This window comes from Dipodomys spectabilis, unplaced genomic scaffold, assembly GCF_019054845.1.
Source record: "Dipodomys spectabilis isolate Male_0828 unplaced genomic scaffold, ASM1905484v1 ptg000069l, whole genome shotgun sequence".
Taxonomy (NCBI): domain Eukaryota; kingdom Metazoa; phylum Chordata; class Mammalia; order Rodentia; family Heteromyidae; genus Dipodomys; species Dipodomys spectabilis.
Window position 1 is genome coordinate 215,583 of NW_024870746.1, and position 19,832 is coordinate 235,414.

The window sequence follows — 19,832 nt, forward strand, 5'->3', positions numbered from 1 at the left end:
AATAATGGTATCCATGGAAAGCTTATATGTGTTACCATTTTATAACCATGACAGCTGTTCTCACTGATGGTAAAATGGAACATATACAATTTAGAAGAAAAACTCTTTTATCTACCCACACACAGAGATACACAGACAAAAATACCACAATTTCACAGTGCACTAACTAAAGTTCAGTTGTTTGTTCATAAGTGCAGGTTGCTAGCTTTTGATAGATTAAAATGATACCTATAGAGACAACTGTGTGAGTTTTGAGACCAAAGAAATATTTAAAGAATTTTTAAAAAATTGGTGTACCTCACCTTAATATATTTATCTAAATATATTTACCTAAAACTAAATAGATGGAAACAGATATACCATACTAATAGTAACTGAAAGAAACCTTGATAAAGGAGAAAATGTTGGAGGATTATTACAACCTAGTTTCAAAATAAATAGATGAGTAGAATAAAGGATCCAGAAATTAGCCATACACATTGCCTGATTTTTAACAAAGATGCAAAGACACATCAGTGGGTAAATAATAGTTTTCCAGTAAGAGGATACAACAACCTGGATATCTATTGGTAGAAGGAGAAGGGGTATGTGTAGGCAGAAGAGGAACATTATTTTTATCCATTCTTCACATCATGTTAAAAAAAATGTTGAATCATTGGGGATGTAGCACAATGGTAGAATATCTAGGTACAAGACCTAGATTCAATCTCAGCACAATATGGGGACGCAAAATTCTGAATCAGCTTGGCTTACACGCTTAAACATAAAACCATCACACACTTCACTGAAAACAGAAAATCCAGGGCCTTGAGTTAGGCGCCAGTTGTGTAGGTATAATATCAAAGCACAATCCAGGCAATTAAAAAACTGAAATAGCACACTTCATCAACATTTAATAATTTGGGCATGATGACAGATGTTTATAATCTCAGTTCTCAAAAGCTGAGGCAGGAGGAGGATGAGTTCAAGGATAGTCCAAACTAATTATAAAGACCGTGTCTCTCTTTTTTTTTAATTTTGCTCTTTAAAAGACTCTACTTTAAAAAGTTACATTTGAGGATTAAAAGACTTATAAACCATAAATCTGAGAAAGGACTTATGTTGAGAATGTATAAAGAACTCAAAATGTAATAAAATTAGGGGTTCACCTGGAGAGTCCAGAAGGGTAAAGTCAGAGGATTATGTAAAGGTACAAGCACACACATTCACCATTTTGACTGAGGCGATGATTCCACAACTGTACATGTGTCAAAATTATTCACTTTAAAGATGTTCAATTTTTGTATACCATTATGCCTCAGTAAAGTTACTGTTTACAAATCAGCAGCTTATATGGGACATATGAAAGCTTTAGGAAAACCATTTTCTTACAACCAGAAAAAGGCAAAATTCAAACTCATGAGCAGTACACCACAAAGAGAAATATATTCATAAATATATAATGTAAATCACATATTATATATGTATATATATCACACTGATACATAAATATCATATATAAGACTACAATAAAGGCCAAGAAACCGCATCAAAACTGAGAACCCAGTTGTCGCAGCCCCAAGAAGGTGGATAACATGACAAGAACTACCAAACACTCTCTCGGTACTTAAATGTCCAATTAAGCGATATACACTGTCTAGTTGGATTAAAAAGCAAGATCCTTCTATCTGCTGCCTTCAGGAGTCACACCTTGCCCCTAAAAACAAGCATATTTTGAAAGTGAAAGGCTGGAATAAAATCTATCAAGCAAATGGCCCCCATAAACAGGCAAGAGTTGCAATCCTAATATCAGAAAAAACAGACTTCAAATTAAAACTAGTGACAAGAGAGAAAGAAGGTCACTACATACTAATTAAGGGATCTCTCCTCCAGGAGGATATTACAATTCTAAATATCTATTTGCCAAACAATGGAGAAACCCAAATTTATCCAAGAAACACTACTATCCCTCAAATCTACATAGATCCAAAAACATTAATTGTTGGGGACTTTAACACAACACTATCCCCACATGATAGATCAACTCGGCAAAAACTCCACAGAGAAACCGCAGATCTAAAACAACTGCATAGATCAACTAGATTTAACAGACATCTACCAAATATTTCACCCAGCAGCACGTTCTTCTCAGCAGCACACAGAATATTTTCCAAAACAGACCACATTTTAAGTCACAAAGCAAACTTGTCCAACTTCAGAAACATTGAAGTAATACCTTGCATTCTCTAAGACCACAAGGGAATAAAATTAGTACTTAACACCAAAAGCCACCAAAGAAAGTCCTGTAACACATGGAGGCTGAACAACACACTGTTGAACCACCAGTGGGTCATGGAAGAGATTGGAAAGGAAATTCAAAAGTTCATGATATTCAACAAAAATGAACACACAAATTAACAGCTTCTCTGGGACACAGTAAAGGAAGTACTCAGAGGCAAGTCTATAGCTCTGAATTCCTACATCAACAAATTGGAGAGATCTGAAACAACAATTTAATGAGACATCTGAGCCTCCTTGAAAAAAGAGCAGCAAAATAAACCCCAATCCAGTAGACAGAAAGAAATAACTAAAATTAAATCAGAATTAAACAAATTAGATTCAAAAAAAAAACATAGAAAGAATCAACAAAATAAAGACTTGGTTCTTCAAAAAAATTAATGAAATTGACAGACCCTTAGCAAATCTTATCAGAAAAAGAAGAGAACATACCCAAATAAACAAACCAGAGATGAGAATGGAAACATCACCACAACAACCAAGATTCAGAACATTATAAGGGAATTGTTCTAAAACCTTTATGCTAATAAGTTTGAGAATCTGGCAGAAATGAATCTTTTCCTAGCAAATATCAACATGCCGAAACTAAACCAAGATGAGTTAAACCAACTTAACAGGCCCATATCAAGCATTGAAATAGAAACAGCAATAAGAGACCTCCCATCTAAGAAAAGCCCAGGAACAGATGGATTTACAGTAGAATTCTAACAAGGCCTTCAAAGCAGAGCTCACACAAATACTCCTCTTCAATGAAATTGAAAGAGAAAGTTCACTACCGAACACTTTCTGCGCAGCCATCATAACCTTGATCCCAAAACAAGGCAGGGACTCATCAAAGAAAGAGAACTATAGACCCATTTCTCTGTTGAACATTGATGTAAAACTTCTCAACGAAGTTTTGGCCAATCGACTACAACAATTCATCCAAAAAATCATACACCATAATTAAACAGGATTCATTTCAGGGATGCAAAGCTGGTTCAATATATGTAAATCAATTAATATAATTCATCACATCAACAGGAGCAAGGATTAGACTCACATGGTTATCTCAATAGATACAGAAAAAGCATTTGATAAAATCCAACAGCCCTTTATGATGAAGGTACTGGAAAAACTAGGAATCCAGGGAACATTCCTCAATACAATAAAGGCTGTGTATGAAAAACCTACAGCCAGCATTATAGTTAATGGTGAAAAAGTAAATCCATTTCCTCTTAACTCAGGAATGAGACAAGGATGTCCACTCTCCCTACTACTCTTCAATTTAGTATTAGAATGCCTAGCTACAGCAATAAGACAAGATGCAAACATAAAAGGGATCCAAATAGAGAAAGATGAAGTAAAACTCTTCCTCTTTACAGATGACATGATCTTGTATTTAAAGAATCCCACGGCCTCCACTCCCAAATTACTCAAGCTGATTCAAAACTTTGGCAAAGTAGCAGGGTATAAAATTAACCCTCAAAAATCAATGGCTTTTCTGTATGCCAACAATGAGAAAAGCGTGGCTGAAATCAGGAAACTCCATTTGTAATAGCCCGACAAAAAGTAAAATACCTAGGAATTAACCTAACCAAAGAAGTGAAGGCCCTCTATGATGAAAACTTTAAAAACCTGAAAAAGGAAATCAAAACAGAACTTAGAAAGTGACAAAAACTCCCATGCTCCTGGACTGGAAGGATCAACATAGTAAAAATGGCAATACTTCCCAAAGCTATCTACAAATTCAATGTGATACCTATCAATATTCCAACCTCATTCTTCAGGGAAATAGAAGAGGCAATCCAAAAATTCATATGGAACAATAAAAGATCCTCAATAGCAAAAACAATCCTTAACAGAAAGAACAGTGCTGGAGGAATATCAATACCAAATTTCAAACTCTACAGCAAAGCCATAGTAATCAAAACAGCTTGGTACTGGCACAAGAACAGACCTGAGGACCAATGGAATAGAATTGAAAACCCAGAAATGAACCCACAGGCCTATAGCTATCTAATCTTCGATAAGGGAGCTAAAAAAAATTAGAATGGAAGAAAGCCTCTTCATTAAATGGTGCTGGCAGAATTGGTTAATCATCTGTAGAAAATTAAAGCTAGATCCTTATATATCACCCTACACCAGAATCAACTCCAAATGGATCAAAGACCTTGGAGTCAAAGCAGACACCCTGAAAACATTACAGGATGGAATAGGAGAAACCCTAGGTCTCCTTGGCACAGGCCGAAATTTTCTTAATAGAGACCTAGAAACACAACAAACCAAAGAAAGGTTGGACAAATGGGATTGCATGAAATTGCAGAGCTTCTGCATGGCAAAGGACATAGCTATCAAGATGAATACAAAGCCCACGGACTGGAAGAAGATCTTCACTAGCTATACAACAAACAAGGGTCTCATATCTAAAATATACCTGGAACTCAAAAACTTAAATTCCCCAACAAATCCTCAAAGAAACAACTGCCCATTTAAAAAATGGGCTAAAGACTTACAGAGAAACTTCTCTGAAGAGGAGAGAAGGATGGCCAATAGACACATGAAGAAATGCTCAACTTCCCTAGCCATAAAAGAAATGCAAATCAAAACAACATTGAGATACCACCTCACCCCTGTTAGAATGGTTATAATTAAGAACTCTAATAACAACAGATGCTGGAAGGGATGTGGACAGAAGGGAACTCTACTGCATTATTGATGGGAATGTAAACTTGTTCAACCACTTTGGGAAGCAGTATGGAGGTTCCTCAAAAGACTCCACATAGAGCTCCCCTATGACCCAGCAATCCCACTTTTGGGCATTTACCCAAATGTTAACAAACAAGACCATACTAAAGTTACCAGCACAACTGTGTTTGTTGCAGCATTATTTACCATAGCTAAAATATGGAACCAACACAGATGGCCTTCAGTAGACGAACGGATCTAGAAATTGTGGTATATATACACAATGGAATTCTATGCCTCCATAAAAAAAAAAGACATTGCCCCATTTGTTAGAAAATGGAAAGACTTGGAAAAAGTTATATTAAGTGAAGTAAGCCAAGCCCAAAGAAACATAGGTCCCATGTTTTCCCTTATTTGCAATAACTAGTATATGTCTGGGACAAGCAACAATGGTCAGCTAAGTTGATGTTAGGCGAAATGAAGCCCAAGATAAGGACTCAATTTTTTTTTTTTATTTCTTGCTATTGTTTCTAACATATTTATAAAATTGATTTCTCTGTTGCTTTGTATGTTCCTCCGGCAGGGCATAACTCCTGTTTTCACTGTATTTGATGCTGATATAATTTGGGGAGGGGAAAGAAAAAAACAAATTGTTTAAATAGGGATACAGGTGGACCCATTGCAGCAATGAGATGTACAAGACATTATGTCAAAAAACGAACTTTACAACTTTGGTGCAAGGGGGGGAACGGGGGTGGCTGGTGGGGGGGGCATGGGAGGGGAGATGGGATGAGATGGGGAGGGGAAACAAAGGAGGAGGCAACAATGCTTGATAAGAAATGTACTCATTACCTTGCTCACATAATTGTAACCCCTCTGTATGGTATTTTCACAATTAGAAAAACTGCAAAAAATATCATATATATATATATATATATATATATATATATGGAAGATACACACACACACACACACACACACACACACACACACACACACACACGATGCCAATGTTATTTTTGTGTTTTTTAAAAAAAACAACAGAAACTTTCCTTTCTATAAAATGCAGGTGAGAGGTTTGTTTATATTCTTCAAACCCAGTTCTGAGACAATATAGTTCTTAAAAAGTTTTTCCATCACTCAAGTAGAAAGTAATTGTTCCCCCTTGTGAATCACCATAATTTATGTTAATTTTCAGATATGTTTCAATATATTTATCTTGGGCCCTAAATAAGAGCTTTTTTGCTCAAGGCTGCACTGTATCACTTTGAGCCACAGATCCACTTCCAATTTTTAGGCGGTTAATTTAAGGTAAGTCTCATGGACTTTCCTGCCTGGGCTGGCTTCAAACCATGATCCATCTCCACTTGCTGAGTAGCTGGGATAACAGGCACAATCCACAGTGTCTAGCCATTGCACACTTTTTAAATGCTTCAATGGGCCAGGCTTGGGCTTGGTGAACAGGGAAAGTTCTCCCCTTCAAGAGTCTTGCAGTCCAGTGTTAAAAAAGAATAATAAAAGGATTTAAAAAAAAAAAGAGTCTTGCAGTCCAGTGTCAAGAGTGACATATTAAAAGGATACACTCATATGTGCATACCAGAAACACATTAAAATAATTTCAAGAAACACTGAAAGTGCAACTGGAACATAGGAAGAAATTCAGCCTGTCAGTACTACAATGACATATTCAGTGTCTGTTTCCACACTGGACCGAAACTCCCCAAGAACTAAGGACCAATCACTTCAGTAATCCAAATGACCCAGAAGACTACTTGCTGCTTATCTGAATGAACGGAAATTCCATTCAAAGGCAGAACCACCATAATACCAACTTCACAGCTGAATTCCAATCCTTATCCACTTTGGCAACAAAGGCATGGCAATAATTTGAGAGGGAACTAAAAGTAAACCTTAACTTAGGTCTCTAAATTTCCAAAGATCAGCCATTCATCCAGTGAATGAAACAAGGAGAGGTAGGGTGGGTCTCAGGCTGTAGAAATCCAATACAGAAGAATGACATCCATGATGCCAGGTACTGTTATGTTTCCCAAGAAAACTGTAGCTTATCGTATGCTGTTGTTAAGATGGCAGCCATCCAACATGTATAGAAATCATATCAATCTCACTCACTGAAATCAGCTCCTCGGCATGGATTAAAAATATCATAAAGTAGTGGCTCATAACAATATAAATTTATTTCTCAAATTTCTTTTTTTTTCTTTTTTTTTTTTGTCAGTTGTGGGGCTTGAACTCTGGGCTTGGGCACTTTCCTTGGGCTCTTCAGCTCAAGGTGAGTGCTCTACCACTTGAGACCCAGCACCACTTCCAGTTTTCTAGTGGTTTATTGGAGATAAGAGTCTCATGGAGTTTCCTGCCCAGGCTGGTTTGGAACTGTGATCCTCAGATCTCAGCCTCCTTAGTAGCTAGGATTACAGGCGTGAGACACCAGTGCCCAGCTTATTTCTCAAATTTCTAAAGGAATGGAGGTCCAAGAAAAAAGGACCAGAAGCTTCAGTATCTGATGAAAGCCCACTTTCTGGGTTATAAATGGTGCCCACCAGCAGTGTTCACATGGCTTTTGAAAAAGGCAAGCTATGGAGGGCCCCACTCCTTTATAAGGATCCTTACCTCAAATACAAAGATCTATCCTCACAGCCTAATCACCTGAGAACTCCACCTTCTAACATTATCAGCTTGAGTACTGAAGATTTTAACACCAGCTAGGCCCGGTGGCTAACGCCCAAGATCATAGTTTGAGTCTAACATGGGAAGAAAAGCTCATGACATTCCTTTTTCAAAATAACCAGAAAAAAGCCAAAGTGGTATGTCTCAAGAATGCCAGCCAAGAAAGCTGAGAAAGCTTGAAGTTGTGAGTTCAAACCTCTATACCCACAAAAACAAACACACACATACACACACCAATTCCAAACCAAAAAACATTTCAACATACAAATTTTGAAAAAACCTAACATTCAGGTCATAGCACTGGAGATTGGGCATAGATATAGCACTGGAAATTGAGCATGTGCCTATGCTCCAAAAGGTGGAAGAGACGACGATGGAAATTGTAGCATGGGATAATGGGCTAATTCAGTTATCTCACTCTTCATTATGAACTATTATGGAATTTCAGTTAGGACAATTCTCCAATTACAACTCAGAGATCTAGATTAATAACCAAGAAGAAATTCTTCATAGTTCCCTTAAATAGGGCAATTAATGGCCAGAAAAACTTTCCTTTCAATCTTAAAGATAAGGCAGAATAGTTCTTGTACTTATATCTATAGAAATAGCAGGCCTATGAAAGGACAAGCAGTAGAGGTTTATTTATATCCATCTGACATACCAGACGGCTCTGGGGTACAGCCGAAGAACCCTGGAACTCAGCATCCTCCTGAGCACTGGGCTGGACTCTTACCTGTAAATAGGGTCCTGCATCACCAGCATCTTGTTTTCATCCCACGTCCACTCCTTTTTCTGCAATAAAAGAAGCTGTAAATGAATAAGTTAGGCTTGTCCTCAGTATAGATCCAGGACATAAATTGAACTACTAATGCAAACACATGCATTTCGCTCCTGGCCTTTTTCCCTCTAAGAGGCTGGGACTTGATTGCTAAAAGGGACAAATGAAAAATGTCACATGTCTGGTATAATCAGTTTTCTCTAAGCACTTTAGGAAAATGTCTCTGCAGGACACAGGGTGAGGGGAAGGGGCCAGGAGGCTTGGACTCTAAATCAAAATTTCTTAGAGAAACTGCAAGGGAGAAAGGTCTATATATCACTCCAGAGGAGTGGAAAAGGAGGAATTAAACAGAGAAGGGGTAAAAACAAGGCTTTATGATGTGTGAAGGATGCTGTGAGATGCACTGAAATTTTAATACCAATCTCTCCTTTAAAGTGCAGGACATGATTTCCACACAAGCCAAGTAAGTGAACTAAGATACTCATTTGACTATGATCCTGTCCTCCTTGGAACAGAAGACCTGCCTCTTTCCCCAAGCAGCTAGGGATGAGAATAGGAATGGAGATGAGACCATTCAAAGCATAGTGCATGAGGAGATTAGCAGCACCTCAATGTGGAAGGGAAGAACCAGAAGTCCTGAAGCCAACCACATTCCCTCCAGGTCCAATCTCCAGGTGCCGAGACAGGGACTCCTGCTCCATCTCCACTGGTGTTTGTCACAGAGCAGTGCTATCCAGGAAAATCGAGCAAGAATGTACAGTCAAAGGTAGACTCAAGAAAGGTCAGAGCAATGAAGTACATGCTGAGTTAATGAGCACTTTTAGTTAGGTGGATTTCATCAAGAGAATTCATAGGATGGCCATTATATATCAAAACATACCAGAGCTGGGAGAATTATTGAGGATACTAGAGACTATGTCCAGGTCCTTAAGAGTGACGCCAGGCAGAAGCACCTTGCTAGCAGCTTGACACAAACACAGTAAGTATACCTGATATGCATCCACACACACACACATATGCATGCACACACCTACACACCACTCAGTCTCTGAAAACTCAACACAATGCAGAAAGTAGATATAGTCTGGCTTTCTAGGATTGACTGTTAATTAATTCAAACACTTCCACAGACAACAAAATTTCAGCTATAACTAAAATTTATTTTCTAAAACTGCTTTCCTGGAACTACTAGCATTTCTAAATAGCTTATTTAGAACACAGAATAAGGAAAACAATTCCTTCTCTAAGTAAGAACCCCTTCAGATAGATAAACACACAAGGTAAACATTTCTAGGTTTTTCAAACATCCCTTACTTGACATGTTTTTCTAAACTTCCTGCTTCCCAAGTTGACTTTTTTGTATACATGTCAATTGCTAAGATCTCCCTCAAAACCTAGTACTATGATTTGCATCTCTGACTCAGATTCACATATGGTCTCATACAGGGATACAGGTCCTTTGTTCCAGCCATGGTGTTACTTTGAACTGAAATGTTTTATGTGGGTACCTATTTTAAATACACAACACAATTATGTCAAAGGCGTTATTTAAACAGCAAGATATAATGATGTATTTACAATATGATGGCAAGTATTAAGCCACATTCATGGTCATAACAACATACTCTGCCTGTACAGTCAATTCTGTTAGCCATGCTTACTAAGCACCAGCTATCTCTGGTTGAATCCATCTTTTGAATTTATCTGAACTATTATGTTTTTAGTTCTAGTATTTCCATTTAATCCTTTATTTCTTCAATTTCTTGGCTGAGACACTCTTTTTTTTTTTTACTTCCTTTGTATGGTGGCATAACCCCAAAGCTCCAGCACTCACAGAGACTGAGGCAGGAAGAGCCCATAAGCCTAGGAGTTCAAAACCAGCCTGAGCAATGTCATGATAGCCATCTAAAAACAGAAAACAACAACAACAACAACAAGAGAGTTTGTAATTGTTTGTGGAAGCATTTTTATGACTGTTACTTCAAGATCTTTGTCAGCTAATTCTAGCATCTCTATCATCCAGCGTCTATCTCTATCATCATGATGGTATCTGTTGTCTTTTTGCCTGAAAGGTGAGATTTTCTTCATACCTGCGATTGTGTGTGGTTTTCCAATCAAAATCTAGGACCTTTAACTATTCTAAGACTGTAGATATTATTTAATCTTTGTGTTTTAACTATCATACTGTGACAATGGTCACACATGAGAAGTAGAGTATCACCTTGTCACTACCAGGGGAGAGTAAATTCAGGTTTTCTTTCCAGCTCTGTTGACACCTACAAGAGAAAGGGACTGCTTGTCACTGCAAGGTATGGGGGCAGTTATGGTTCCCCTGGTTGCAGGCTTCCACTAATGTCCCTCGGGTGTCAAGGAAAGAAGTGTCTTGTCACTGTCTCCAAGTGTCTTCTGACACTATACATTATGGCATGATTGCTCACCCTCACGGTTACTGGGCAGAGGTAAAAGTCTGGGTTCCTTGGAATGACTTGGGTTAGATAGGGAAGATATGCAAGCAAGGGAGGAAGTCTTGATGCTCTTCTCAGACACCACCCAATGAGGATAGATAGAGCACCTATGGCTTAGCTGTAGTGGAAGCCTAGTGTTCCATTCAGACATGCTGGCTGTTGCAGGGAGGGGGGGCAGTTTTTTGGTGCTGGTTGGCTGGAAGTTGATTATCACCTACAAGCTGTCTACCTTGCTACACTGCCCCTTTGTTCATCTTGTGACCAAAGAGAGTGTATCTTGTTTTGTGTCTGTTCCTGCTGCATATCTAACTGCCAGCTTGATCAATCTGAATCTGGGATACCTAAACCAAAGAGAAAATCAGGGGACTCACAGCTATACAATTCCCAGATTCTGGGGTTCCTAGCCAGGCTGTCTTCTCTCCTGCACCTTTTAGAATCTTTTTTAAAAATACTTTTATTTGTATTATTAAGGTGTTGTACAGAGGGGTTACCATTTCATAAGTCAGGTAATGAGTACATTCCTTTTTTATGCGCAATGTTACCTCTTCCTTTGCTTTCTCTCAGTTTTTCTCCTTCCATCCCTGCCCACAAATCATTTTCCACATAGTGTATACTGAATGTCAAGATTGAATTTGTTCACCCTTCCTTCCCCCTTTCTGCACCCTCCTTTGTCCCTATAAAAAAAATAAACAAAACAAAAACACCACTACCACCATCACCATAAACAATAACAACAAAACACATTTCCATTTCCTGGAGTATGCTTACATAAATAGTATTTTAAATGTTCAGAGAAGTCACACCTTTGTGTTCTTCCCCTAAGGATATCCTGTAGTCTGACTATGTGTGAAAACCTAGAGTCCTGTGTAAGTTATCATGTTCAGTTGCATTTTAAATCTAGATTCTACATATGGGAGAAAACATGTAGCGTTTGTCTCTGTGAGCTTGGCTTACCTCAGTTAGCATGCTTTGTTCTAGGTCCAGCCATTTCCGTGAAAATGACATAATTATATTCTTTCTAATTGATGAGTGAAATTCTACTGTGTATATATATACAACATTTTCTTGATCCACTCATCTGTTATAGGGCATCTGGATTGTTACCATAACTTGCCTACAGTGAATATTGCAGCAATGAACATGAATGTGCAAGATACTTCAAAGAATCCTGACTTGTAACGATCTGGATAGATGCCCAAGAGTGGTATGGCTGGGTCGTAGGGAAGTTCTATGTCTAGTTTTTTTGAGGAATACCTTTCAGAATCCTACGTTGGCTTTTTATATAACCTGTTGTATTTAGCAGTAGGAGGTAGCTACTCATTCAAAGGACAAATAGCCTCTGCTTGTCTGTATGTAGCTAGACAGATATAATTAATATGTTTCAGGTATAGTGCTGATTTATATTTAAAAAAATAAGTGTGGAAATGGAGATGTGGTTCAAGTGGCAGATACAGCTCCAGCTTTGAGCAGAAAAGCCACATTCCCAGTACCATCATGAGAACAAAAAACTAAGTACATGCTCTTTGGTGATACAGAGCTTTTAAACTCAGGGAGGGTTCTTGATAGTTAAGTACCACTTGAGACACTCCTCCAGCCCTAGATAAAATTAGCAAACAAACGGTCAACCACCACCGCCGCCACCACCACAACAACAAACAAAATATTGTGTGGGCTCAACCTCAGAGAACACACTGTCTAAAGTGAAGTCCAATAATATGTACCACTAACAAACATTTCAGATGATTCTGACATAGGTCAAGAGCCACTGTTGTGTATCAAAGGAAAGACAAACTGAAATCTCTAGCAAGAGGGTGTCTTTCACAGACTGCATTCTCCTCTGGAGTATCATGCAGGCCTGGCACAGGAGGGTCCCTTGACTCCAGAGCCAGTCAACTGAGCATGATCCTATCCATAACCTCTAAGCCTTGGGGCTCACCCTTCATGTTGCTCACTAGATAGCCTTGTGAGAGTTACATCTTAGTGGGTAACAGTGGAGTCTTGCCTGTTCCAAGAGACTAGATCCTTGCTTGTTTCAAAATTTCACTATCAGCAAATTCTCTCCTGGGAGTTCTTGCTGTTCTGCTGTGATTTTTCCATCACCAAAAGAGTGATTCAATGCAGAAAAGATGTCATAAAACTACAAAACACTCTCACATACACTGTCCTGAGGACAGCAGCCCAAAAAGGGTTCTTTCTGAAGGAACAATATGGCTTATGCTGTATGCATCTAATAATACCAACTTTGAAAACCTGGCTATGGCTGACTGGGCTCATCACTAACACCTGATTGGTCATACAGGAGGGAATGTACCACTGGAGGCTGGCATGAAGCTACTAAACATCTGAGTTGCATGTCTCAAAGACCAGCTCCTTTTGAGTGCAATCAAACCCTCTTCTTATAGAATAAATATCAAATCCCAGACCATACTTAGCTGAGGCCACCAATAATGGCACATGGTTTTTGTGACCTGCTGCACAAATTTCTACTCAAACTGTTGGCAAAGCTAATAAAAAAAAAGAAGAAGAAAAGAAAAGGAGTAGTAGTAATAGTCAGGTGCCAGTAGTTGACACCTGTAATCCTAGCCACTCAGGAGGTATTCAAGAGGTTAAGATCACAGGAAAACCCATGAAATTCTCATTTCCAATTAATCATCAAAAAAGGCCATAAGCTGGGCTGGGAAGTGGCTCAGTGGTAGAGCGCTTGCCTTGCATGCATGAGGCCCTGGGTTCGATTCCTCAGCACCATATAAGCGAAAAGAAAAAAGCCGGAAGTGGCGCTGTGGCTCAAGTGGTAGAGCGCTAGCCTTGAGCTGAAGAGCTCAGGGACAGCACCCAGGCCCAGAGTTCAGGCCCCACGACTGGCCCCTCCCCCCCAAAAAAAGGCCAAAAGTGGAGCTGTGGCACAAGTGGTAGAGTGCTAGCCCTGAGCGAAAAGGCTAAGAGCCCAGGCCTGAATTCAAGTCCCATAACCATGGCGCATGCACACACACAAATGCATCAGATGCCAATTTGTGTTTTCTCTTCTCCCAGCATTAAGTTTCCATTATTTGAGGGAACCTGGAAAAGCCTCTCTACAACTATAAAGGAAGAATAAAGGGATGTGCGACATAAAACAACTGTTTTCCTTCTTAGACATTCTTAAATAAGAGGAAGGAGAGATGAGGCTTCAGGTACTTTGTATTAATTTAAGTAAGAACAAACACTGGCAAGATCTATAGGAGCTAGAAAATAATATCTTTTTTTAGCAGACACCCCAGTATCCACATAGCATATTCTGAGGAAGGAGACAAACTTTTGAAGATATTTCTACCCACTTATCTTACTCCTCAAAATCCAGTCCTCTCCCTTTAAAGGTCTTGAATGATCCTCGGGTGATCCTGATAAGTCTAAGAGGAAATCAGGATGTTATCAAGGTAACTCAAAAGGTTTAGGGGGAGTAGGGAGTCACCAATGTTTCGGTTATTCAAGTCTCTTAGATAAATACAGTTGAAACTTTTAAAGTCGGTCTCCTCAATGTGCAGTGATAATCCAAGAATATCAGAATGGAAGGGTCTGTACCCCTTACCCATCTACTCATCACTCTTCCTCAGCACCCACATTTTTTTCTAATAACATTTGGAGGCACATAGCCACCCAAGCAAAGTGTCACCCCAAGGTAGTAGTCTAGTCAGGACTATGAACTAAGTTCTACTGATTCTTAGGCTAGTGTTGACTTTACTTTTTCATACAATTTAGAGTCACCAGAATGAATGGTCAAGGGAGACTGCTTCAATTATTTCACCAATGTCTTGACTGAAGCAAAATTAGATTCTTCTCAGTTGATCTGCAACTGTTTCTTTTATTTTCTCTATTTTGTCAGCATGTTATAGAAAAGCAGAAAACAACATATTCTTTTCATTTTTCCATATAAGAACAACTCTTTTAAGGTAAAAAAAATTGTAGAGAAAGAAGAAAAACAGGCAGCAAAACTAATGACTGGGTCATATAGGATTACAAATCAAAATTGGTTTCATCCATAGGTAAGTTACTCAGTTTAAGTATCTTCAGAAAGTTCATATAACTCCAAGCTATACCTGAAGCTAGTATTCTTTCTTCAATTCCTCTCTCCTGTTTTACCTTCTTGCTTTCCTGAAATAAGCACTTGAGAGTAAGTCCAGGGAGAACACACCTCACTAGCTCAACAACTACAAGGAAACAGGACAAAATTCATGAGTGGGCAGTAGTGTCTGGTGGAATAGCTGTGTAGAATCAACTGTCTGCCATTTTGACATACTCCAAACTCCGCACTCATGTATCCAACTCTTTCTCTTAATCCTTCTCCCATTCGTGCCGTGGCACTTCTGAACCTTTTAGGAGTGCTCTGAACTCAAGTTAATAACCATCCTTTGAATACTCTCTTAACCCCTCTCTTCTCTTCTTGAGAAACTCCTTACTCCAAAGTGCTTTTAAAGGTAAGATAGAGAAGCTTAACCTGAAGGAACACTTTGCTTCATATACTGGAAGGTGTGAGTCTAAGAGTGCATCTACAAAGCTCCAGTTATGGGGAGTTTCACTAACCAGGAACATCATCATACCAATGAGGGCATGAATCTTTCCTAGCCCTAGACAGTATGGAGAGAGATTGAGACAGGTTTGTTCCTGGGGAAAACTGTGAGTATCCTTGAGGGGTGACTTTGGTTGTAAAATCCCTGATGGTCATGCGACTTTCCCCCTCCTTCCTTCTCTCCTGCATTCAGAGGCAGTCCTGCCCTGCATTTTGACAGCTAGCCTACTGTTACCTAGGCCCTCCTCATTTTCTCCCACAGGCATTTAATACTGCCTTGGCATTTGCTTCTCAGATTATCACAGATAGTGAAAAAGGAAAAAAACAGGAAACTTTTCCCACACACTTCATTTTTTATTCTCAGAAGTTTCCTAATCAAGCTGGACATGATAGCTCATGCCTGAAATCCCAGCTATTTGGGAGGCTGACACCAGGAAAAAGCCCAAGACCCTGATTAAAGCAAAAAATGAGCTGAGGTGAGGCTAACATGGTGCAGCATCTGCCTAGTAAGCACAAGCCCTTGAGATCAAACCCCAGAATCATTTTTTAAATACTTTCCTAGTTGAAGAAGGTCCACTGTTCTATTTAAGCAAGGAACTTCTGTTAGCTGTCGTGGTGCATGCCTGTAATCCACAGCTGAAGAGGAAGAGGTGGGAGGACTGAGAGCTTGAGCTATACTTTAAAAAAAGAGAAAGGAACTTCTACATAACACGTTCTTTTTGATGATTAAAACTGATCTCCATCTTAAGGATGAACGCTGAGGCTTAGAGGGTAACTTATTTCCAGTCACAGCTACCTAGTCCAGTGATAAATAAAAACTATCTCTTCCACCTCTGTCATCCCCATGATCTGTTAGTCTAAGTGATGAAATCAAAGACTTTTACTCCATACTGTCGGGAAGCTCGGTGCTTTTAAAGAGAAGAGAGATAAAGGGCTTATATCCCTTTGTAAGACCACTGAATGGAGTAAGCTCATCCTTGATATAGGACCATCTTTCTTTTATGTACAGAGTACAACTGTGATGCACCATGGAAACTCATAGCCATTTTGTCATTGTGAAAGCTCCCAACTGAGAATAGCATGTGTAAACTGGTTCATAGGTAGATCTGCCTAGAACAGTGACAACCAAAGAAAACAGTCAAGAATAATTATCACAGTGACCCTCCCTCCTTTTTGGAAGCTAGAAATTGATCTGACATCCTTGGAGCTCTCCTTTAGGAACATAAAATGGAAAAAGAATTTATTTACCATCCCTACTGCATATCATCAGTAAGTATATCCCCAAGTCTACAAATTTTGCAATTATTCATGCAGCATTATCCATACAGTTGACAGCAATGGTGACTTCTTTGTAAATGTAAAAATAAAAATGAAGAACTGTAAAGACTATATAAACAGCTTGAATTATTTTCATGCTGCTAGGTGGAATGGGATTAGACTGACAATAAAACTATCTCCCACCTTCAGGTAAAATGGGTGGATACAGGACTATGTATCTCAAACTGAAGTGCTAATAATAGTCCTGATACTATGATGCCTCATCCCAGCTAAAACTATCAGAAAATAAAGACTAAGAAACAGCATATGGTAGAAAAACTATGCTCACTTTAAAGTCTGAGATTCACATTCTGGCTCAGTGACCTAGGTGTGACCTAGGCTCAGTCATGGAACATCTCTCATTCTTTGCTGCCATATCTAATCACCTCAAGGATAAGGCCAGATTATTTCTTTTTATAAATACTTTTTATTGTAAAGATACTGTACAGAGGGGTTACAGTTATGTGAGTTAGGTAATAAGTACATTTCCTATCAAGCATTGTTATCCTCCGCTTTTTCTCCTACTATCCCTTCCCTCCACATCTTCTCAACTCCTTCCTCCCCACTCCAAAGTTGTAAAGTTTGTTTTCAACAAAGTGCCTTATATGTCTCATTGCTACAATGGGTCAACCTGTATCCTTGTTTCGACATTTTGTTATTTTCCTTCCTCTCCCCAAATTATAAAAATGTATATACAAGATGCAGGGCACCAGAATCAAATACAGTGACAACAGGGGTTATACCATAGGGGGAAGAACATACAAAAGAAACAAAAAAAAAAATCACATAGTACTTTAAAAGAACAGCAACAAAGAAAAAACCTCTTGTGTCCCTATATTGGGGTTCATTTTGCTTAGCATCATCTTATATGATCATATGTATATAGCTTTTCAGTTTTTCTGCTCATCTGATAGAATTATCCTAGACATATACTAATTATTGCAAATAAGGGAAACCATGGGAAATACATTTCTTTGGGTCTGGCTTACTTCATTTAATATGATTTTTTCTAAGTCTTTCCAATTCCTAACAAATGGAGCAGTATCATTCTTTCTGATGGAGGCATAAAATTCCATTATGTAAAGATACCACATTTTCTTTCTTTTTTTTTTTTTTGGGGGGGGGGTCCAGTCATGGGGCCTGAACTCTGGGCCTGGGCGCTGTCCCTGAGCTCTTCAGCTCAAGGCTAGCGCTCTACCACTTGAGCCACAGCGCCACTTCCGGCTTTTTTCTTTTTGCTTATGTGGTGCTGAGGAATCGAACCCAGGGCCTCAGGCATGCAAGGCAAGTGCTCTACCACTGAGCCAACTTTCCAGCCCCAAGATACCACATTTTCTCAATCCATTTATCTGAGGGGCATCTGGGTTGGTTCCATATTTTAGCTATGGTGAATAATGCTGCGATAAACATAGTTGTTCTGCTAGCTTTAGTATGGCCTTGTTTGTCATTATTTGGGTAAATGCCCAAAAGTGGGATTGCTGGGTCATAGGGGAGCTCTATGTGAAGTCTTTTGAGAAACCTCCATACTACTTTCCAGAGTGGATGAATAAGTTTATACTCCCCACCAAAGATGCAGTAGGATTTCCTTCTGGCCACATCCCTTCCCCCTCCACCTCACCCCATCTGTTGTTATTAGATTTCTTGATTATAGCCATTCTAACTGGGGTGAGGTGGTATCTCAATGTTGTTTTGATTTGCATTTCTTTTATGGCTAGAGAGGTTGACCATTTCTTCATATGTCTATTGGCCATTCTTATTTCGTCTTCAGAGAAGTTTCTTTTTAGGTCTTTAGCCCACTTATTTATTGGGCAGTTGTTTCTTTGAGGATTTGTTGTTGGGGGATTTAAGTTTTTGAGTTCCAGGTATATTTTAGACATGAGACCCTTGTCCATTGTATGGCTAGTGAAGAACTTCTTCCAGTCCGTGGGCTTTGTATTCATCTTGATAGCTATGTCCTTTGCCATGCAGAAGCTCTGCAATTTCATGCAATCCCATTTGTCCAACCTTTCTTTGGTTTGTTGTGTTTCTAGGTCTCTATTAAGAAAATTTCGGCCTGTGCCAAGGAGACCTAGGGTTTCTCCTATTCCATCCTGTAATGTTTTCAGGGTGCCTGCTTTGACTCCGAGGTCATTGATCCATTTGGAGTTGATTCTGGTGTAGGGTGATATATATAAGGATCTAGCTTTAGTTTTCTACAGGTGATTAAGCAATTTTGCCAGCACTATTTACTGAAGAGGCTGTCTTTCTTCCATTCTAATTTTTTAGTTCGCTTATTGAAGATTAGGTGGCTATAGGTCTGTGGGTTCATTTCTGGGTTTTCAATTCTATTCCATTGGTCTTCGGGTCTGTTCTTATGCCAGTACCAAGATGTTTTTATTACTATGGCTTTGCTGTAGAGTTTGAAGCTTCATATTGATATTCCTCCAGCACTATTCTTTCTGTTAAGGATCATTTTTGCTATTCAGGGTCTTTTGTCTTTCCATTGGCCATTCTTATTTCCTCTTCAGAGAAGTCTCTTTTTAAGTCTTTAGCCCACTTATTAATGGGACGGTTGTTTCTTTGATGGTTGTTGTTGGGGGGGGGTTAATTTTTTGAGTCCTAAGTGTATTTAGATATGAGAAGGCCAGCTCACTTCTTAAGTCCTTTCTTCTAAAGTCTGGTTCTTTAATTCTGAATGCTTACTTTTCTCATGTAGTTAGAGAGAGAGTTCTATATTTCCTTACTAATTAACATGATTTCTTTGTGGGGAAACAGATTTTTTTTTGTAGTGTAATGCTTCTGTGGCAGGGTATAAGTTCAAAGTTCAAGATCCTGGAAATTTTTTTCCCTTACTGGCACAGAGGTTTGAACTCAGGGCCAGGCACTTGCTAAGCTAACACTCTTACTACTAACCATTACCTTCAGTCCTGTTTTCCCCACTGATAATTTTTAAGATACAGTCTCACTTTCTACTTGTGATGTCCCTGAGCCATGATCCACAGGAAATGATGGCCTCTTAGAGAAAAAAAACTATTTCTTAGTCAGGATTCCACTCCCTAACAAATGGTGTCATACCATTTTATGTGACTCAAAAATAACAATAAAGAATTATTACACACAC

The 19,832-nt window shown here is 38.9% G+C and overlaps 1 protein-coding gene across 3 annotated transcripts in view; it reads right to left on the reverse strand.

The window, feature by feature from the left end:
- The window catches only part of LOC122109610 (nitric oxide synthase 1 adaptor protein), a 352,796-nt gene that overhangs the window by 118,038 nt on the left and 214,926 nt on the right, over positions 1-19,832 (reverse strand). For 2 of the 3 annotated variants that reach the window (XM_042682102.1, XM_042682104.1), the window contains exon 4: positions 8,363-8,436. In XM_042682102.1, the coding sequence (XP_042538036.1) occupies positions 8,363-8,436 (74 nt within the window). The remainder of the gene's footprint in view (positions 1-8,362; positions 8,437-19,832) is intronic. The other variant, XM_042682103.1, reaches the window with a different exon arrangement.